At 43.1% G+C, this 19,948-nt stretch overlaps 1 protein-coding gene across 3 annotated transcripts in view; it reads right to left on the reverse strand.

The window, feature by feature from the left end:
- Positions 1-19,948, reverse strand: part of xylb (xylulokinase homolog (H. influenzae)) — a 133,117-nt gene that overhangs the window by 60,970 nt on the left and 52,199 nt on the right. For 2 of the 3 annotated variants that reach the window (XM_055928641.1, XM_055928643.1), the window contains one exon: positions 6,979-7,566. The exons of the other annotated variant lie outside the window; for it this stretch is intronic. In XM_055928641.1, coding sequence (XP_055784616.1) covers positions 7,498-7,566 — 69 coding nt within the window. In that variant the 3' untranslated portion in view covers positions 6,979-7,497. Of the gene's footprint in view, positions 1-6,978; positions 7,567-19,948 lie in introns of those variants that run through there. 3 annotated transcript variants of the gene reach the window in all.

Below are 19,948 nucleotides of genomic sequence, written 5' to 3' on the forward strand. Positions count from 1 at the left end.
CTATGTGCAGAATGACAAACCAACAGAGCTGCACTCTTGCAGCAGTTAGATTTATTTCTGTCTATTCTCTTTTTCCCACTGCTACTGCTAGGCAATGTATAGATAGCAGTAAAGGAAATTGCTGGATACCAATTGAAAGAACGATTGTCTCCTTGAACAGTAAGACCGGCTCGCTACAGCTTAAACTATTCCAGGAGTCATAGGGAGGAAGTAGTGAGGAGGATACAGGGCTGTGTGAATTGAACTTCGGATGCACCAAAGTAACAGCAATATTTGAAAAAGCTCAATGACATGATTAACTTGTGAGTACTGTGTGGTTTTCCAGATGACAGTTCAAATTGTTTTGTTGAATATGGATTCTGGAGCAATACTCTAGACATAGATCATCTTTGACGATGAGAATATCTGTGCTGCAGTTCATTATGCTTTATGACTGTTGGCCTTCCACCAAGAGCAGTAATTCTTACTAAAGCTTCACTCAGAACTGACTGCAGTCAGAGCTCTGCCTCTCCAGTAGGCTATAAACAGGTCTTCCGAAACTCCATCAGAGCTCGTCTAAACTCCCACACCACCTCCCGTCCCGCAGGCTACACACCAAAGTCCCGGACCACCCAAAATGGCTGACTTACACCACACAGTGAAAGGCCATGTGCGACTGGCCGACTGCCCTCAGGGTTGAAACTCCGGACCCTCTTCCCAGACATCTGGGAAGGAGCTCAGGTGAAACCCAGTCGCCCCATAAAACCTAGTTGAGTTACTGAGACAAAATGGCCAGCTTGGAGCTGCTAACAGCAGCTGCTTTTAATGTTAGCGCCAGACTACTGGAAGTAATGGGTGTAATGGTAGCCCCCCCTCACATGACAAAACAGAGGCAGGGATATCCCTCCACATCTGGAGAACATCAAGGGCTTCCTCTGCTCCCAGCGTGTCTGAGGAGGAAGATGACTAACCACCCACAGGCCTACTGAAAACATAACCACCCATAGGCCTACTGAAAACATAACCACCCATAGGCCTACTGAAAACATAACCACCCATAGGCCTACTGAAAACATAACCACCCACAGGCCTACTGAAAACATAACCACCCATAGGCCTACTGAAAACATAACCACCCATAGGCCTACTGAAAACATAACCACCCATAGGCCTACTGAAAACATAACCACCCATAGGCCTACTGAAAACATAACCACCCATAGGCCTACTGAAAACATAACCACCCACAGGCCTACTGAAAACATAACCACCCATAGGCCTACTGAAAACATAACCACCCATAGGCCTACTGAAAACATAACCACCCATAGGCCTACTGAACACATAACCACCCATATGCCTACTGAACACATAACCACCCATAGGCCTACTGAAAACATAACCACCCATAGGCCTACTGAAAACATAACCACCCATAGGCCTACTGAAAACATAACCACCCATAGGCCTACTGAAAACATAACCACCCACAGGCCTACTGAAAACATAACCACCCATAGGCCTACTGAAAACATAACCACCCATAGGCCTACTTGAGGAAGACAACTCACAGGTCTAACTGTTTTCTACCCGGTAGAAAACAAGCCAGGAAGTTGTCAGCAGTGGTGTGCAGACAACTTGTAACACAGTTACAAGTGTGGCTCAGTTGGTAGAGTATGGTGTTTGCAATGCCAGGGTTGTGAGTTGGATTCCTATGGGGGACCGGCACAAAAAATGATGAAAGTCTATGCACTCACTGCTGTCCCTCTGGATAAGAGCGTCTGCTAAATGACAACATTTTAAAATTACAGTGCTTGCACACACACAGAAAATAGTTAAAAAGTGGCAGCATGGATAAAATGTATTCAAACATTCCAACAGCCTCTACCACTGCACCTCGATGCCATTCTCATCATGGCCTTGACAACAGAACACAGGAAGTTCTAAAGTAAAAATGTGACTTAACTATCTACTCCCAAAAAGTCTGGAGTACACTACAATGACTCAACTAAACAAATATTTTCAGATTATACTAATTCATCCTCAAATGCTTCACTGAACCAGTCTGTTTGATATTTTTACATTTCTTTCTCTGATGTTGCACTCTAACTAATTAAGGTTATTTGAGGCATCCTAACTCATTACATTCTGTAGTGTAGAATAAACACAAGTTTGTCTCATATTGTCTCCCTTTTGGAGGATGTTATTTTCTTCCCATAACTGATAGCATTTAGTAATTAAAGCAAAATATTTAAATGTCATACAAAACAAATAAAACAATACAGCTAGACAAACAGTGGGAGAGTGCTTGTAAAGAAGCCACATAGGCTTTTGTGTCAACATTGCATTAACCATGCACATGATGTCTTGTCCAGGCATGACAAGTCACATAAGGAAAACCACATTTTCCCTGCTGCTCGTCTATCAGCATATATCCTCATCTGAACCACATTCTATCTCATCCTGCCACACGGCATTAGTCAAAGAACCCCATTTTGTTCCAAAAGGTGCGACATTTATGATCCAATGTGAAATGAGCTAACGGTCTCAAGTGCATTCTAACCTTTTCACACACAAAAAAAAATAAATCATAGCCGGATTCATTCACAGCGAGAGCTTCATTTTATTCATCCTTTTGAGTTCAACCTCCTGGAGCATTTTCTTCAGCGTAATCCTTTATTTTTTTGTTGCTTCAGCCTCTCGCATTATCGCCTGACACACTACTCCAAATACACAGCACTGCCATGGGGGTGACAGGTGCATCAAATGGTCACAAATGCTTTCTGAGCTTTGGGAAGGTTACGCAAACAACTGTCATATTAGGTTTTGGTTGGGGAGTGTGCGTGTGTGTGTGTGTGTGCACGCATGCGTGTGTGTGTGTGTCTCAGAGGAGAGAAGACAGAGACAGAGTGAGGAGTGAATACTATAGCACACACACGTTTATTCTGACAACCTAACACTCAAGCGCACATATACACACAACCGCCAACAAAGACAAATGTACAAAGAAAAGTTACAAAAAAACTGCGTCTCCCAGAGTGCATCTCACTGCCTAAACATGTTTGATCCAGGAGCTCTGTGGAAGGAGGGATTTTGTCACAATGCTTTCCCATCTTTAATCTGCAGTCTCTTTGTTCCTGTGGCTCAGAGCTGTTGTGTGTTACAGGAATTAGTGTCAGGAAAAAAACATCCCTCTGGAAGAGCTGGCCTATTATTTGATCCTGTGATGCACAACGGCAAGCCAAAATAGACAAGGTCTTTAGGACACTGTTAGTGTCATTTATATGTATCTTTCTAACTTTGCCTGAAACCCCGAGTGTATTATTGTTTCGGTCTGTGTTGTGATACTGTATTTATGCTCTTGGCTTGTTAATAAGTGGAAGGTGATGATTTTGGAAAGAAAAGGTACATGCATATCAGCAAGAGCCCTCTTCTGTTGAAATAGTTTTTTGGCACTCCAGGATAAGTTTAACAAAAACTCCTTCTGCACAGAAAATAAAGAGTTTACTTTCTTTTTGGTTTGCATGCAAAGCAGTGTTTTGTGTAGTTAAGTGCCAACCTGAACCCAAGAAATCCTTATTCTTGAAACTTGTTGGAATAAATAATGATTAGAGTCCCAAGTAGCCACTGAATCAATGTTTGCATACCCTATCGAACCCAGACACCTGCGCACCTAAACACTACAAGCTCACACAAGTCTTCAGGTTTCTGGCAAGGTAGCCATACAAGCGTAGTTCACCAAAACAAATCTGCTCCCAACGTGATGTTAGAGGTGGAGAAGTTCTGAGACTTAGCTGAGACTTAGAGGAGATTGTTGGGTTCAGGGGTTTGTGACATCTCAATTGCTACCTTCAGGGTGGGTATAAACTGGACAAATGCAGGGAGAGTCACTCAAACAGCCTTAACTGCCTGCCAAACTTACCAGAACACTCCTCAGGCCACACAGCACCTTCGGAGGTAATAGACGCTTTGTTCAACAGACATTTTATGAAAATGGTTACATTTCCCCAAGTGTTGATACCAGACACACATTTACAATTGTGATCACAGTGCCATCACATGATCTTATCATGAGATGACATATCAATGATCATTTCTTCAGCTGAAAGACTGTTCATTATCTTACAATTTGATGTAACATAAAGTGTAATTCCAGTCCATTACCAGTTCACCTTTTGATAGTTTAAAAAAGAAGCAGAGCCATGGATATAAAGAGTTCATCGAACTTCGTTTGAGATTTACAAGATTACATTTCCTAATATCCTAACTGAATAACTTATCACTTGCAGCTCCTTACACGCAAAAGGGTTCTACTCCATTGACTCCTTTAATTATTGTGTTTTTCTGTTCTTGAAAAAGACACAAATGTTCTCTGAACAGCCAATTTGTTTAATTAAAGCGTAATTTCCACATCTTGGTGATGAGATTCCTAGGAAGTAGGAATTCTCTCAGTTAAGCACAAGCATTTTCTTTAAGTGAAATAAATAAATCTGGCAGTCAAAATCAATGTGGGTGCAGTGAATCGAAACCACTTATGCCAACGATTAAAAGACAGAGAGACAAGACAGTAAGAAGAACATTTTCCATTTTGATGTTATCTATGTTATTGAGAATATTATATCTGCTTCACCCTTGACTTTTTCCTAATTTTGTTGTGTTACAGACTGAATTTAAAATGGATTAAATGTAGATATTTTTTTGTCACTGGCAAACACACAATACCCCATAATGTCAGTGGAATTATGTTTTTAGAAATTAAAAAAGCTGAAATGTCTTGAGTCAATAAATATTCAACCCCTTTGTTATGGCAAGCCTAAATAAGTCCAGGATAAAAAATTCCTTAACAAATCACATAATAAGTTGCATGGACTCACTCTGTGTGCAATAATAGTGTTTACATTATTTTTGAATGACTACCTAATATTTTTACCCCACACATACAATTATCTGTAATGTCCCTCAGTCGAGCAGTGAATTTCAAACACAGACTCAACCAGAAAGACCAGGCAGGTTTTCCAATGCCTCACAAAGAAGGAAGGGCACCTATTGGTAGATGGATACATAAAAAAAAAAAATCTGACATTGAATATCCCTTAGAGCACAGTGAAGTTATTAATTACACTTTTGATGGTGTATCAATACACCGTCACTACAAAGATACAGGCATCTTTCCTAACTCAGTTGCCGGAGAGGAAGGAAACCTCTCAGGGATTTCAGCATGAGTCCAATGGTGACTTTAAAACAGTTAGAGTGTAATGGCTGTGATAGGAGAAAACTGAGAATGGATCAACAACATTGTAATTACTCCACAATACTAACCTAAATGACAGAGTGAAAAGAAGGAAGCCTGTAAAAAATATTCCTAAACATCCATCCTGTTTGCAACAAGGCACTAAAGTAATACTGCAGAAAATGTGGCAAAGCAATTAACCTTTTGTCCTGAATGCAAAGTGTTCTGTTTGGGGCAAAACCAATACAACCACTCTCCATATGTTCAAGCATAGTGGTGGCTGCATCATGTTATGTTTATGTTTGTAATCGTTAAAGACTGGGGAGTTTTTCAGGATAAAAAATAAACGGTATGGAGCTAAGCACAGGCAAAATCCTAGAGGAAAACCTGGTTCAGTCTGCTTTCCACCAGACACTGGGAAATTAATTCACCTAAAACACAAGGTCAAATTTACACTGGAGTTGCTTATGAAGAAAACAGTGAATGTTCCTGAGTTTTGACATAAATCTGCTTGAAAATGACTTGGAAAATGGTAGTCTAGCAATGATCAACAACCAATTTGACAGAGCTTGAAGAATTTTGAAAAGAACAATGGGCAAATATGGCACATTCCAGGTGTGGAAAGCTCTTAGAGACTTAGCCAGAACAACTCACAGCTGTAATCGCTGCCAAAGGCGCTTCTGCAAAGTGTTGACACAGGGGTGTGAATACTTATGCAAATTAGGTATTTCTGTATCTAAATTTCAATACATTTGCAAAAATTTCTAAAACGTTTTCCCTTTGTCATTATGGGGTACTGTGTGTAGATGGGTGAGACACAACAAAGTGTAGAATAAGTTATGGGGTATGAATACTTTCGGAAGGCACTGTGTGTAACTAATGGTATATCATGTGTGCCCTACATTACTTTTAGGATTATTTCTATAAATAGTAAATGTATTCTTTCTTTTGTGGATGATAGCAGGCCCACAGACCACTAGCAAGGTTTTCCTTTGCGTTTGTGCCTCCCAAACAATAAAGGAGAAATCTCTCGTCACTTGTCAACCCCCCCCCCCATTACACCCAGCACAGTGTCATGTTCACCCTCAAATTCAGATCCTCTGGAGGTTGATCAAAAAGGGAACGTTGTCACATGTTGACAGTGTAACGTGCCAAAAAGAAAGTGACAAGAGAACCATTCGCCTCAACATCCTATATGTTTGCCATCTAGAATAGGGGTGTCAAAGTCATTTTGCCCTGGGGGCCACATATCCATAGTTTTTGGAATTTTCGATGCTCTCGACTGTCTAGCTTTCATTTCTGTGATTATTATCCAGCTGGACACAGTAAATAGATTGTATGAATGTAGGTCCATTCTCATTTCTACAGTTTCCAGTTGGTTTTAGTCATTTTAAGGTATATTGAGTTCGTTCCCTCCCTAACACAATCTAACTGATCTAAAAGTATGTTTGTCAAAATACCGATGGTATTATAGTTTGTTGCCTAATGAACATAAGTATGGAGATCATTTAAGCACAAAGATGTTGGTTGGACTGGAGGAGAATAATGAACAATTTATTGGGAGTGGCAATCGTGGGGCCTGTGTGTGTGTGTGTGTGTGTGTGTGTATGCGCCGCTAGGAATGCGGGGTTTTAATAGACCAGTAGGACACAGCCCCAGTCAGAACATCCGCAAAGGAGAAACAGATACAACAATCTCATTGTAAGAAAAGACTGTCTCGGTCACCTTCACCAATGTGATTAATCACAGTAATGACATGGGTTGTCATGAAAAGTTCAATAGATTTTATTGTTTGAAGAAATTCAAGGGCATCAGCACAGTCGATCACTGAAGATTCAGAACACTCATACTGTAGGTCTTTCAGAATTCCCATCAGAACAAAATTATTCTGTTAATTTCTGAGTGAGAAGACAATTCCCTTATGGAACTTTCATACTTCCAAAAAGACTTGTTTGACTATCTAAATGCCCATTGAAATGATCATGGCATGACAACAGAGATTGGATGCTGAATACACAATTAGACAGAAGAAGCGAAGAATGCAAAGAAAATGAGGTATTCTTAGTGTAATCCCTACGAGTCATCACAACTAAACAAATTGAAGAGGGTCGTGTCACTTGCAGATACATTCATGAAAAATGACCTTTTAAAAAATTATATTTAAGGTGTTTTACAAAGTCAAAATCAAGAGGTTGGAATCACGTGTAAAGCACAGGTTTGCAAGTCCTTCATATTTGCTCATCAGACCATGGAGAAATGTACTGATTGAAATAATTGCCAGTGTTCAGTCACTGCTTTGATTCCTGGAGCACTGTCTCCTCCAGCTCAGCGTAACGCCTCAACAGGGGAGCGAACACCTGAAATAAAAAAAGACAAAGAAATCCCAGTGAGAACCTAAATGATCTACACTGCTCAAAAAAATAAAGGGAACACTAAAATAACACATCCTAGATCTGAATGAATGAAATATTCTTATGAAATACTTTTTTCTTTACATAGTTGAATGTGATGACAACAAAATCACACAAAAATTATCAATGGAAATCAAATTTATCAACCCATGGAGGTCTGGATTTGGAGTCACACTCAAAATTAAAGTGGAAAACCACACTACAGGCTGATTCAACTTTGATGTAATGTCCTTAAAACAAGTCAAAATGAGGCTCAGTAGTGTGTGTGGCCTCCACGTGCCTGTATGACCTCCCTACAACGCCTGGGCATGCTCCTGATGAGGTGGCGGATGGTCTCCTGAGGGATCTCCTCCCAGACCTGGACTAAAGCATCCGTCAACTCCTGGACAGTCTGTGGTGCAACGTGGCGTTGGTGGATGGAGCGAGACATGATGTCCCAGATGTGCTCAATTGGATTCAGGTCTGGGGAACGGGCGGGCCAGTCCATAGCATCAATGCCTTCCTCTTGCAGGAACTGCTGACACACTCCAGCCACATGAGGTCTAGCATTGTCTTGCATTAGGAGGAACCCAGGGCCAACCGCACCAGCATATGGTCTCACAAGGGGTCTGAGAATCTCATCTCGGTACCTAATGGCAGTCAGGCTACCTCTGGCGAGCACATGGAGGGCTGTGCGGCCCCCCAAAGAAATGCCACTCCACACCATGACTGACCCACCACCAAACCGGTCATGCTGGAGGATGTTGCAGGCAGCAGAACGTTCTCCACGGCGTCTCCAGACTGTCACGTCTGTCACATGTGCTCAGTGTGAACCTGCTTTCATCTGTGAAGAACACAGGGCGCCAGTGGCGAATTTGCCAATCTTGGTGTTCTCTGGCAAATACCAAACGTCCTGCACGGTGTTGGGCTGTAAGCACAACCCCCACCTGTGGACGTCGGGCCCTCATACCACCCTCATGGAGTCTGTTTCTGACCGTTTGAGCAGACACATGCACATTTGTGGCCTGCTGGAGGTCATTTTGCAGGGCTCTGGCAGGGCTCTGGCAGTGCTCCTCCTTGCACAAAGGCGGAGGTAGTGGTCCTGCTGCTGGGTTGTTGCCCTCCTACGGCCTCCTCCATGTCTCCTGATGTACTGGCCTGTCTCCTGGTAGCGCCTCCATGCTCTGGACACTACGCTGACAGACACAGCAAACCTTCTTGCCACAGCTCGCATTGATGTGCCATCCTGGATGAGCTGCACTACCTGAGCCACTTGTGTGGGTTGTAGACTCCGTCTCATGCTACCACTACAGTGAAAGCACCGCCAGCATTCAAAAGTGACCAAAACATCAGCCAGGAAGCATAGGAACTGAGAAGTGGTCTGTGGTCACCACCTGCAGAATCACTCCTTTATTGGGGGTGTCTTGCTAATTGCCTATAATTTCCACCTGTTGTCTATTCCATTTGCACAACAGCATGTGAAATTTATTGTCAATCAGTGTTGCTTCCTAAGTGGACAGTTTGATTTCACAGAAGTGTGATTGACTTGGAGTTACATTGTGTTGTTTAAGTGTTCCCTTTATTTTTTTGAGCAGTGTATATAAACAAAAAACAATTGAAGAATATCCATTTCGTTAGCGCTCTGTGGTAAAGTGATCAGCGGACAATGCTGAATAACACTCCTCTACAGATACCATTTTTGAACTACTGTTCTGAACCCGACCCTAAACGCCCCGTACGGTACGGTACTGGCTCAGATATTTCTTATTCACATTGTCCTTTCCTTTTTGTGAAAAGAGTATATGGTGGATGTGTAACCAGATCAGATCAGCACGGCTCGTCTCAACTCAGTAGTGTGAAAAGTGGTATATGGTTGAATGTATAACCAGCCAGCCCAGTATAAGTTAGCTCGGCTCAGAGGTATGAAAAGGCTACCAGACCTTAGAGTATTTTTTAGGTCTGAAAAGTAGTCCAAATAAAGTGGTTTGCCAGCCCAGAGGCCAGAAAATGGGGTTATTTTCTCCCCCTGTGGTGGATGGACACGCATGGTTGAGTGGTTAAGAGCAGGGCATAGCAGCAGACACCGAGCCAGGATGGCCTTTCTTCTGAAAATACACTGTGGACAGCATCAGTCATTTTGCTTTGAAAGGTCAGTCAGCCAGGACACTGTTTGTCTGCCCTTAGAACCCTGTGTGTGGGGGGGGGGGGGGTTACTATCCTTTAGGGACCAGAAGACAATACTGACAAGTGGGGACAAAAAGGCTTTTTTAGGCTTAGAGGTTAGGTTTAGTGTTAGGGTTACAATTAGGGTTAGGGTTAATGTTAGGGTTACAATTAGGGTTAGAATTACTGTTAGGATTAGGGGGTTTGGTTTGGGTTAGAAGTTACGTTTATTTTTAGGGGGTTGTGTTTTGCGGTTAAGGAAAATAGGAATTTTAATGGGAATGTGTGTGCGTGCGTACAGTGAAAAGAATATTGATATTGATTGAGTCTTCAACTCCAGTCTGAAACATTTTAATTTCACATCCACTAGACTCCCCTGGTCCTCTCTATCCCCCTGACTCCATTCCCCTGGTCCTCTCTATCCCCCTGACTCCATTCCCCTGGTCCTCTCTATCCCCCTGACTCCATTCCCCTGGTCCTCTCTATCCCCCTGACTCCATTCCCCTGGTCCTCTCTATCCCCCTGACTCCATTCCCCTGGTCCTCTCTATCCCCCTGACTCCATTCCCCTGGTCCTCTCTATCCCCCTGACTCCATTCCCCTGGTCCTCTCTATCCCCCTGACTCCATTCCCCTGGTCCTCTCTTTCTGAGCCCTGACTCCATTCCCCTGGTCCTCTCTATCCCCCTGACTCCATTTCCCTGGTCCTCTCTTTCTGAGCCCTGACTCCATTCCCCTGGTCCTCTCTATCTTCATCTGTTTCTGTTATCTGCAGATAACTACTCTCTCCTTTCTCTTGCTTGCTGTCTGCCATACCCCTGCCCTCTTTCTCACTGCTCCAGCCCTCTACATCCAATGCCCTTCCCCATCTCTACCCGCCCCTCTCCCTTCCTATGTGGAGTGTTGGCTCTAGGCCAGAGCTCCATGGTGCCACAGCGTATCATGCCAGAGCAGGGTGGCTAATCACACCAGTGTCAGCAGTTGGCCGGGGCCACCATGCACCGACGCTTTGCAATGCTCAGGAAATAAGATTGACATAACACTGCTGGAGGGAGTGTGTGCACGCGTGTGTGGTCGCACACAAAATCTTCTCTTCACCCCATGGTGAAATGTGTAGAATTGCAGCAAACTTTAGAACTGCAACATTTTCTCCACGCTTCATGGCGAAAGTTGTAGAATTGTAGGAAATGAACCTCTGACTGCATGTGTGTGTATGGATGTGGGTATGCATTTTTTGAGGCCCCCACCCCCATCAAAGTTGCCCATCCATGGACTAGGCTTTTAGAAAAAAAAATGTAGGGGGTAGATCAGCTTTAATATTGCGGATAGATTGTAGCTTCCATCATTTCCAAAACCCCACATATTTTGGGGTAAATATACAGTAGCAGTCAAAAGTTTGGACACACCTGCTCATTAAAGGGTTTTTCTTTATTTTTTTATTTTTTCTACATTGCAGAATAATAGTGAAGACATCAAAACTATGAAATAACACACATAGAATTATGTAGTAACCAAAAAAGTATTAAACAAATTAAATTATATTTTACATTTGAGATTCTTCAAAGTAGCCACCCTTTGCCTTGATGACAGCTTTGCACACGCTTGGCATTCTCTTAACCAGCTTCATGAGGTAGTCACCTGGAATGCATTTCAATTAACAGGTGTGCCTTGTTAAAAGTTAATTTGTGCTATTTCTTTCCTTAATACGTTTGAGCCAATCAGTTGTGTTGTGACAAGGTAGGGGTGGTATAAAGAAGAAATATATAGTTTTAAACCACCAAGACTCTTCCTAGAGTTGGCAGCCCAGCCAATCTGAGCAATGGTCACTCACTCTGACAGAGCTCTAGAGTTTCTCTGTGGAGATGGGAGAACCTTCCAGAAGGACAACCATCTCTGCAGCACTCCACCAATCAGGCCTTTATGGTAGAGTGGCCAGACGGAAGCCACTCTTAAGGTTACATTCTTTTTTTAAAGATGGTGGCAGCATCATGCTGTGGGGATGTTTTTCAGCTGCAGGGATTGGGAGACTAGTCGGGATTGCGGGAAAGATGAACAGAGCAAAGTACAGAGAGATCCTTGATGAAAACCTGCTCCAGAGCGCTCAGGACCTCAGACTGGGGTGAAGGTTCACTTTCCAACAGGACAACGACCCTAAGCACACAGCCAAGACAATGCAGGAGTGGCTTTGGGACAAGTTTCTGAATGTCCTTGAGTGGCCCAGCCAGAGCCCGGACTTGAACCCTATTTAACATCTCTGGAGAGACCTGAAAATAGCTGTGCAGCAAGGCTCCCCAACCAACCTGACAGAGCTTGAGAGGATCTGCAGAGAAGAATGGGAGAAACTCCCCAAATACAGGGGTGCCAAACTTGTAGCGTCATACCCAAGAAGACTCAAGACTGTAATTACCTATCTCGGAGCTCTACGAACAATTCCTTTGACCTCATGGCTTGGTTTTTGCTCTGACACCTTATAGAGACAGGTGTTTGCCTTTCCAAATCATGTCCAATCAATTGAATATACCACAGGTTCCCTTTGACATTATGGGGTATTGTGTGTAGATTGATGAAAAAAAAGTAATAATTTAATCAGTTTTAGAGGCTGTAATGTAACAAAATGTGGAAAAAGTAAAGGGGTCTGAATATGGATGAACGACCCAATAAGCAGCTTAGGTGAAAAATCAGATACATCTCACTCAACATTTCCTTCTCTTGCAATTTAAATCAAATCAAATTGTATTAGTCACATACGTCGAATACAACAGGTGTAGACCTTACTTACAATGCAGTTAAAAAATATATATATTTGAAATACGGATAAGAATAAGAAATAAAAGTAACAAGTAATTAAAGAACAACAGTAAATGGACAATATACAGGGGGTACCGGTACAGAGTCAATGTGCGGGGGCACCGGTTATTTGAGGTAAGATGTACATGAGGTAGAGTTAAAGTTACTATGCATAGTTGATAACAACAGAGAGTAGCAGTGGTGTAAAAGAGGGGGAAAGGGGCAATGCAAATAGTCTGGGTAGCCATTTGATTAGAAGTTCAGGAGTCTTATGGCTTGGGGGTAGAAGCTGTTTAGAAGCCTCTTGGACCGAGACTTGGCGCTCCGGTACCGCTTGCCGTGCAGTAGCAGAGAGAACAGTCTACGTGGCTGGTGTCTTTGACCATTTTTAGGGCTTTCCTTTGACACCGCCTGGTATAAAGGTCCTGGATGGCAGGAAGCTTGGCCCAAGTGATGTACTGGGCCGTTCGCACTACCCTCTGTAGTGCCTTGCGGTCGGAGGCCAAGAAGTTGCCATACCAGGCAGTGATGCATCCAGTCAGGATGCTCTCGATGGTGCAGATGTAGAATCTTTTGAGGATCTGAGGACCCATGCCAAATCTTTTCAGTCTCCTGAAGGGGAATAGGTATTGTTGTACCCTCTTCACGACTGTCTTGGTGTGCTTGGACCATGTTAGTTTGTTGGTGATGTGGACACCAACCTGCTCCACTGCAGCCCCATCGAAGAGAATGGGCGCATGCTCAGTCCTCTGTTTCCTGTAGTCCACAATCATCTCCTTTGTCTTGATCACGTTGAGGGAGAGGTTGTTGTCCTGGCACCACACAGGCAGGTCTCTGACCTCCTCCCCATAGGCTGTCTCGTCATTGTCGTTGATCAGGCCTACCACCGTGTTGTCATCGGCAAACTTAATGATGGCGTTGGAGTCGTGCCTGGCCGTGTAGTCATGAGTGAACCGGGAGGACAGGAGAGGACTGAGCACACACCCTGAGGGGCCCCTGCGGCCTATTGAATGTTGACCTGTTTAAAGGTCTTACTCACATCGGCTGTGGACAGCGTGATCACACAGTCTTCCGGAACAGCTGGTGCTCTCATGCATGTTTTAGTGTTATTTGCCTCGAAGTGAGCATAGAAGTAGTTTAGCTCGTCTGGTAGGCTCGTGTTACTGGGCAGCTCTCGGCTGTGCTTCCCTTTGTAGTCTGTAATGGTTCACAAGCACTGCCACATCCGACGAGCGTCAGAGTCGGTGTAGTACGATTCGATCTTAGTCCTGTATTGACGCTTTGCCTGTTTGATGGTTCATCGGAGGGCATAGCGGGATCTCTTATAAGCTTCAGGGTTAGAGTCCCGCTCCTTGAAAGCGGCAGCTCTAGCCTTTAGGACAGTGCGGATGTTGCCTGTAATCCATGGCTTCTGGTTGGGGTATGTACGTACGGTCACTGTGGGGACTACATCATCAATTAACTTATTGATGAAGCCAATGAATGATGTGGTGTACTCCTCAATAACATCGGAGAAATCCCGGAACATATTCCAGTCTGTGCTAGCAAAACAGTCCTGTAGCTTAGCATCTGCTTCATCTGACCACTTAATCGATCTCATCCCTGGTATTTCCTGCTTGAATTTTTGCTTGTAAGCAGAAATCAGGAAGATGGAATTATGGTCAGATTTGCCAAATGGAGGGCGAGGGAGAGCTTTGTATGTGTCTCTGTGTGTGGTATAAAGGTGGTCCAGAGTTTTTTCCCCTCTGGTTGCACATTTAACATACGGATAGAAATTTGGTCAAATGGATTAAAGTTTCCCTGCATTAAAGTCCCCGCCTACTAGGAGCGCCGCCTCTGGGTGAGCGTTTTCTTGTTTGCTTATGGCGAAATACAGCTCATTCAATGCTGTCTTAGTGCCAGACTCAGTCTGTGGTGGTATGTAAACAGCTACGAAAAATACAGATAAACTCTCTAGGTAGACAGTGTAGTCTACAGCTTATCATGAGACACTCTACCTCAGGCGAGCAACATTTTAACGTGTTAACCCTTGCAAGGCTGCCGGCCCAGACGGACCAGCTGGCTGGCGTGTTTACGGACATATTCAATTAATCCCTATCCCAGTCTGCTGTTCCCACATGCTTCAAGAGGGCCACCGTTGTTCCTGTTCCCAAGAAAGCTAAGGTAACTGAGCTAAATGACTATCGCCCCGTAGCACTCACTTCCGTCATCAAGAAGTGCTTTGAGAGACTAGTCAAGGACCATATCACCTCCACCCTACCTGACACCCTAGACCCACTCCAATTTGCTTACCGCCCCAATAGGTCCACAGACGATGCAATGGCAATCACACTGCCCTAACCCATCTGGACAAGAGGAATACCTATGTAAGAATGCTGTTCATCGACTACAGCTCAGCATTTAACACCATAATACAATTCAAACTCGTCATTAAGCTCGAGACCCTGGGTCTTGACCCCGCCCTGTGAAACTGGGTCCTGGACTTCCTGACGGGCCGCCCCCAGGTGGTGAGGGTAGGAAACAACATCTCCACCCCGCTGATCCTTAACACTGGGGCCCCACAAGGGTGCATACCCAGCCCTCTCCTGTACTCCCTGTTCACCCATGACTGCGTGGCCATGCACGCCTCCAACTCAATCATCAAGTTTGCAGACGACACTACAGTGGTAGGCTTGATTACCAACAACGACGAGACGGCCTACCAGGAGGTGAGGGCCCTCGGAGTGTGGTGTCAGGAAAATAACATCACACTCAATGTCAACAAAACAAAGGAGGTGATCGTGGACTTCAGGAAACAGCAGAGGGAGCAGCTCCCTATCCACATCGACGGGACAGTAGTGGAGAAGGTGGAAAGTTTTAAGTTCCTCGGCGTACACATCATGGACAAACTGAAATAGTCCACCCACATAGACAGCGTGGTGAAGAAGGCGCAGCACCGCCTCTTCAACCTCAAGGTGCTGAAGAAATTTGGCTTGTCACCAAAAAAACTCTAACTTTTACAGATGCACAATTGAGAGCATCCTGTCGGGCTGTATCCCCGCCTGGTACGGCAACTGCTTCGCCCACAACCGTAAGGCTTTCCAGAGGGTAGTGAGGTCTGCACAACGCATCACCGGGGGCAAACTACCTTCCCTCCAGGACACCTACACCACCCGATGTCACAGGAAGGCCAAAAAGATCATCAAGGACAACAACCACCCGAGCCACTGCCTGTTCACCCCGCTAACATCCAGAATGCAAGTTTAGTACAGGTGCATCAAAGCTGGGACCGAGAGACTGAAAAACAGTCTCAAGGCCATCAGACTGTTAAACAGCCACCACTAACATTGAGTGGCTGCTGCCAACATACTGACTCAAATCTCTAGCCACTTTAAAACCTTTTCTCAATAGGGGGTGCTGTTTTCACTTTGTAAAAATTTCGTTCCCAAATTAAACTGCCTCGTACTCAATTCTTGCTCGTACAATATGCATATTATTATTACTATTGGATAGAAAACACTCTCTAGTTTCTAAAACCGTTTGAATTATATCTGTGAGTAAAACAGAACTCAAGTAGGAGCAAACTTCCTGTGAGGAAGTGAGAAATCTGAAATCAGGCAGGCTGTTCTGGGGTCAGTTTATTAATTTGCATGTCTTCTATTGGTCGACATGCACTGCATACGCCTTCCCCTAGATGTCAGCAAATAGTGAGAATTGGAATGGAGTTGCTAGGCAGATCTGAGGCCATATAAAGGGTCTTGGAACGTGGGGTGCAGTCTTTTCAACATTCGCCATGACGCAAGACAGACCTCAGGATGGCGTTCTGGAAAGCTCCCATTATAGGCCTTAGATATATTCGGCTCTGATTTTATTCGATATAGGTGTTAAAGACATCATAATGTTGTTATTTTAAACCGAGTTATATCAGTTTATATCAGTATATTGCGATTTTCGGATATTTCTTTGTGCTGCGTTATAGTGAGTTGGGCACGTCTGTACCACATGGCTAATGTTTACTGCTAATTCCAAAGTTGAAGGCGACAATCTACAACTGGAGCAACGATTCTTCTGGACAAAGGACAACTTGCCCAAGATTCTGATGGAAGCACATCAAAAAGTAAGAAGTATTTATGATGTTAATTCGTTGTTCTGTTGAAAAATATGAAACTACTATCCCGCCATTAATTTCGGTGCGGTCTCGCTTTAACGCACGCTGTAACGTTAATTTTAAAAATCTAACACAGCGTTTGCATTAAGAACTAATGTATCTTTCATTTGCTGTCCAACCTTTATGATTAGTTTACAGTTTATGATTAGTTACTGATTAGATTAGGTGCCTCGCCCAAGATTTCTCCCAACATTTTGTTGGCAGCTTGGCTACTATTCTCATTGTATAACAACGATTTGTGCCGCTAAATATGCACATTTTCGAACAAACTCTATATGTATTGTGTAATATGATGTTATAGGACTGTCATCTGAAGAAGTTTGAGAAGGTTAGTGAAAAAATGTATATCTTTTGCTGGTTTATTCGTTATCGCTATTGTTGGCTTGAATCAATGCTGTTGTGTGGTTGGCTATTGTAGTAAGCTAATATAATGCTATATTGTGTTTTCGCTGTAAAACACTTAAAAAATCTGAAATATTGGCTGGATTCACAAGATCTTTGTCTTTCATTTGCTGTACGCTGTGTATTTTTCATAAATGTTTTATGATGAGTATTTAGGTAAATCACGTTGGTCTCTGTAGTTATTCTCGTTGCTTTGGTGAGAGTTTTGATGGTGGCTGCAATGTAAAACTATGATTTATACCTGAAATATGCAAATTTTTCTAACAAAACATATGCTATACAATAAATATGTTATCAGACTGTAATCTGATGAAGTTGTTTCTTGGTTAGTGACTATTTATATCTTTATTTGGTCGAAATTGTGATAGCTACCTATGCAGGAAAAAAAATGGTGGGAAAAAAAAGTTGTGACTTTTGCTATCGTGGTTAGCTAATATAAATACATATTGTGTCTTCACTGTAACATTTTAAAAATCAGAAATGATGGCTGGATTCACAAGATGTGTATCTTTCATCTGGTGTCTTGGACTTTAATGATATTTTTAATGATTTAATGATATTTAGATGCTAGTATTTACTTGTGACGCTATGCTAGGCTATGCTAGTCAGCTTTTTTACTGATGGGGGTGCTCCCGGATCCGGGATTGTGATGAAGTAGAAGTTAATAATAAAAAATTGGATGTAATAAATGTTTCACTGGCCACTTTAAACAATGCCACTTTATATAATGTTTACATACTCTACATTACTCATCTCATATGTATATACTGTACCCTATACCATCTACTGCATCTTGACTATGCTGTTCGGCCATCGCTCATCCATATATTTTTATGTACATATTCTTATTCATTCCTTTACAATTGTGTGTATAAGGTAGTTGTTGTGAAATTGTTAGATTACTTGTTAGATATTACTGCATGGTCGGAACTAGAAGCACAAGCATTTCGCTACACTCGCATTAACATCTGCTAACCATGTGTATGTGACAAATAAAATTTGATTTGATTTAGATATCGTGCACCAGCTGTTATTTACAAAAATACATAGTCCGCCACCACTTGTCTTACCAGACGCTGCTGTTCTATCCTACCGGCATAGCGTATAACCAGCCAGCTGTATGTTGATAGTGTCATCGTTCAGCCACGACTCCGTGAAACATAAGATATTACAGTTTTGAATGTCCTGTTGGTAGTTTAATCTTCCGCGTAGATCATCAATTTTATTCTCCAAAGATAAAAAAAAATATTCTGACAGTCCGTGTTGAGTAATCGTAGTCCTGATGTCCAAAAGTTATTTTCGGTCATAAGAGACGGTAGCGGCAACATTATGTACAAACAACGCAAATAAATGAACAAAAAAACACATTCGGTTGGGGACACTTAAAACGTCAGCCTTCTTCTCCGGCTCCATAGTTACTTCTCCCGAGTCTATAGAGATTGCATTGCGGGAGAGTATATTAATGGGAAAAAAAGGAGGGGTCAAAGATATTTTCCTCTGCCAGCCTGTGCCCCATACCTAAGAAAATAGCTTTCTGCCCCCTTGACACCATCCATTAATGTTGTTCTCTGGCAATAGCAGTCTATCCCCGGGTGGGCATACTAACATAATTGTGTTGTATTGTACATGTCAACAACACACTCAATTTGGAAAGTGTAATAGACATTTAGTATAACTAGTGTGTGCGTGGTGTGTGTGTTGGTTTTTCTATCCTTGTGGGGACAAAAAATCCACAAACGGCCCCACAAAAACAAGGAAAATTCTCCCTCGTGGGGACATTTCCAATGACCCCATGAGCTTAGGGGTAAGGTTTAGGGTTAGGTTAAGGGGTTAGTGGTTAGGTTTAGGGTTACGGGTTAAGGTTAGGGTAAGGGGTTAGTGGTTAGGTTTAGGGTTATGGGTTAGGCTTAGGTTAAATACGATTTTGAATGGAAATCAATTTTAGGTCCCCCGAGGATAGAAGAACAAAACGTGTGTGTGTGTAAGGTAAACACCAATTAAAGAACCCTCTGAATAGTGTAGTCTCTGCTGACCTCTGACAATCTCTATGAAGGGAGATAAAGACCCAGCGTTTCCACAGCAACAACACCCCAATGCCCCAGAGGACAGTGGGTAGTGTGGTACACTAACACTCCTCTCCTTTTGGCCGGGTAGTCCCTTCTATGGGCCACATCAATCAGGTCAGAGAGAAATCTCAGAGAGGCCTATGCACATCCATGATTTCTTATGTCGATAAAAAGGGCCGACAGTATTAGGCTAAAAAAGGGATATTCACACACTGATTTATGCTCTCAATAAACTGTGAAGGTTTATTTCAAAAGCTGTGTTAGCTATCTGTTAGCCTACAAATCCCTGACCAGAACTGACATTGTACAACATCAGCATGCTAGCAGTTAACATTAAGAAGTACAAGGCTTTGTGATTCATTCCATTTCTTTTTATAGTTTAGTAAAACTGTCCAGGGTGCTGAATACTTAGTCTAAAATTTCTGCTTTTCCCAGCAACACCATGTAGCTAAGTAGCTGTCGTTAATATGGAGGTAGGATGTTCGACGGGTTTGCATAAAAGTGCAATGAACGGTAATCCGGCATGTCTGATTCCTGCCATCTCCTTAATAGGTTGCCGCTGCCGCCCTGACAGCTAAACGTATTCCCGCCCAACAGGGGCTGACGACACGTCATCTGCAATGAATTCCCACCGGGGCCTAGCAAATATAGAGCATTCTAATATAACACACAATGCTCATCGGTCCCTCAGACCACATTCAAAGATACGCTGCCGAGAAGCTAGAACAGAAGGCACACTTCAGAGAAGCAGCGGCGTTGTTAATGTATTGAGAAACCGACAGACAA

The sequence above is a fragment of the Salvelinus fontinalis genome, chromosome 7, assembly GCF_029448725.1.
Source record: "Salvelinus fontinalis isolate EN_2023a chromosome 7, ASM2944872v1, whole genome shotgun sequence".
In the NCBI taxonomy this organism is placed as follows: Eukaryota; Metazoa; Chordata; class Actinopteri; order Salmoniformes; family Salmonidae; genus Salvelinus; species Salvelinus fontinalis.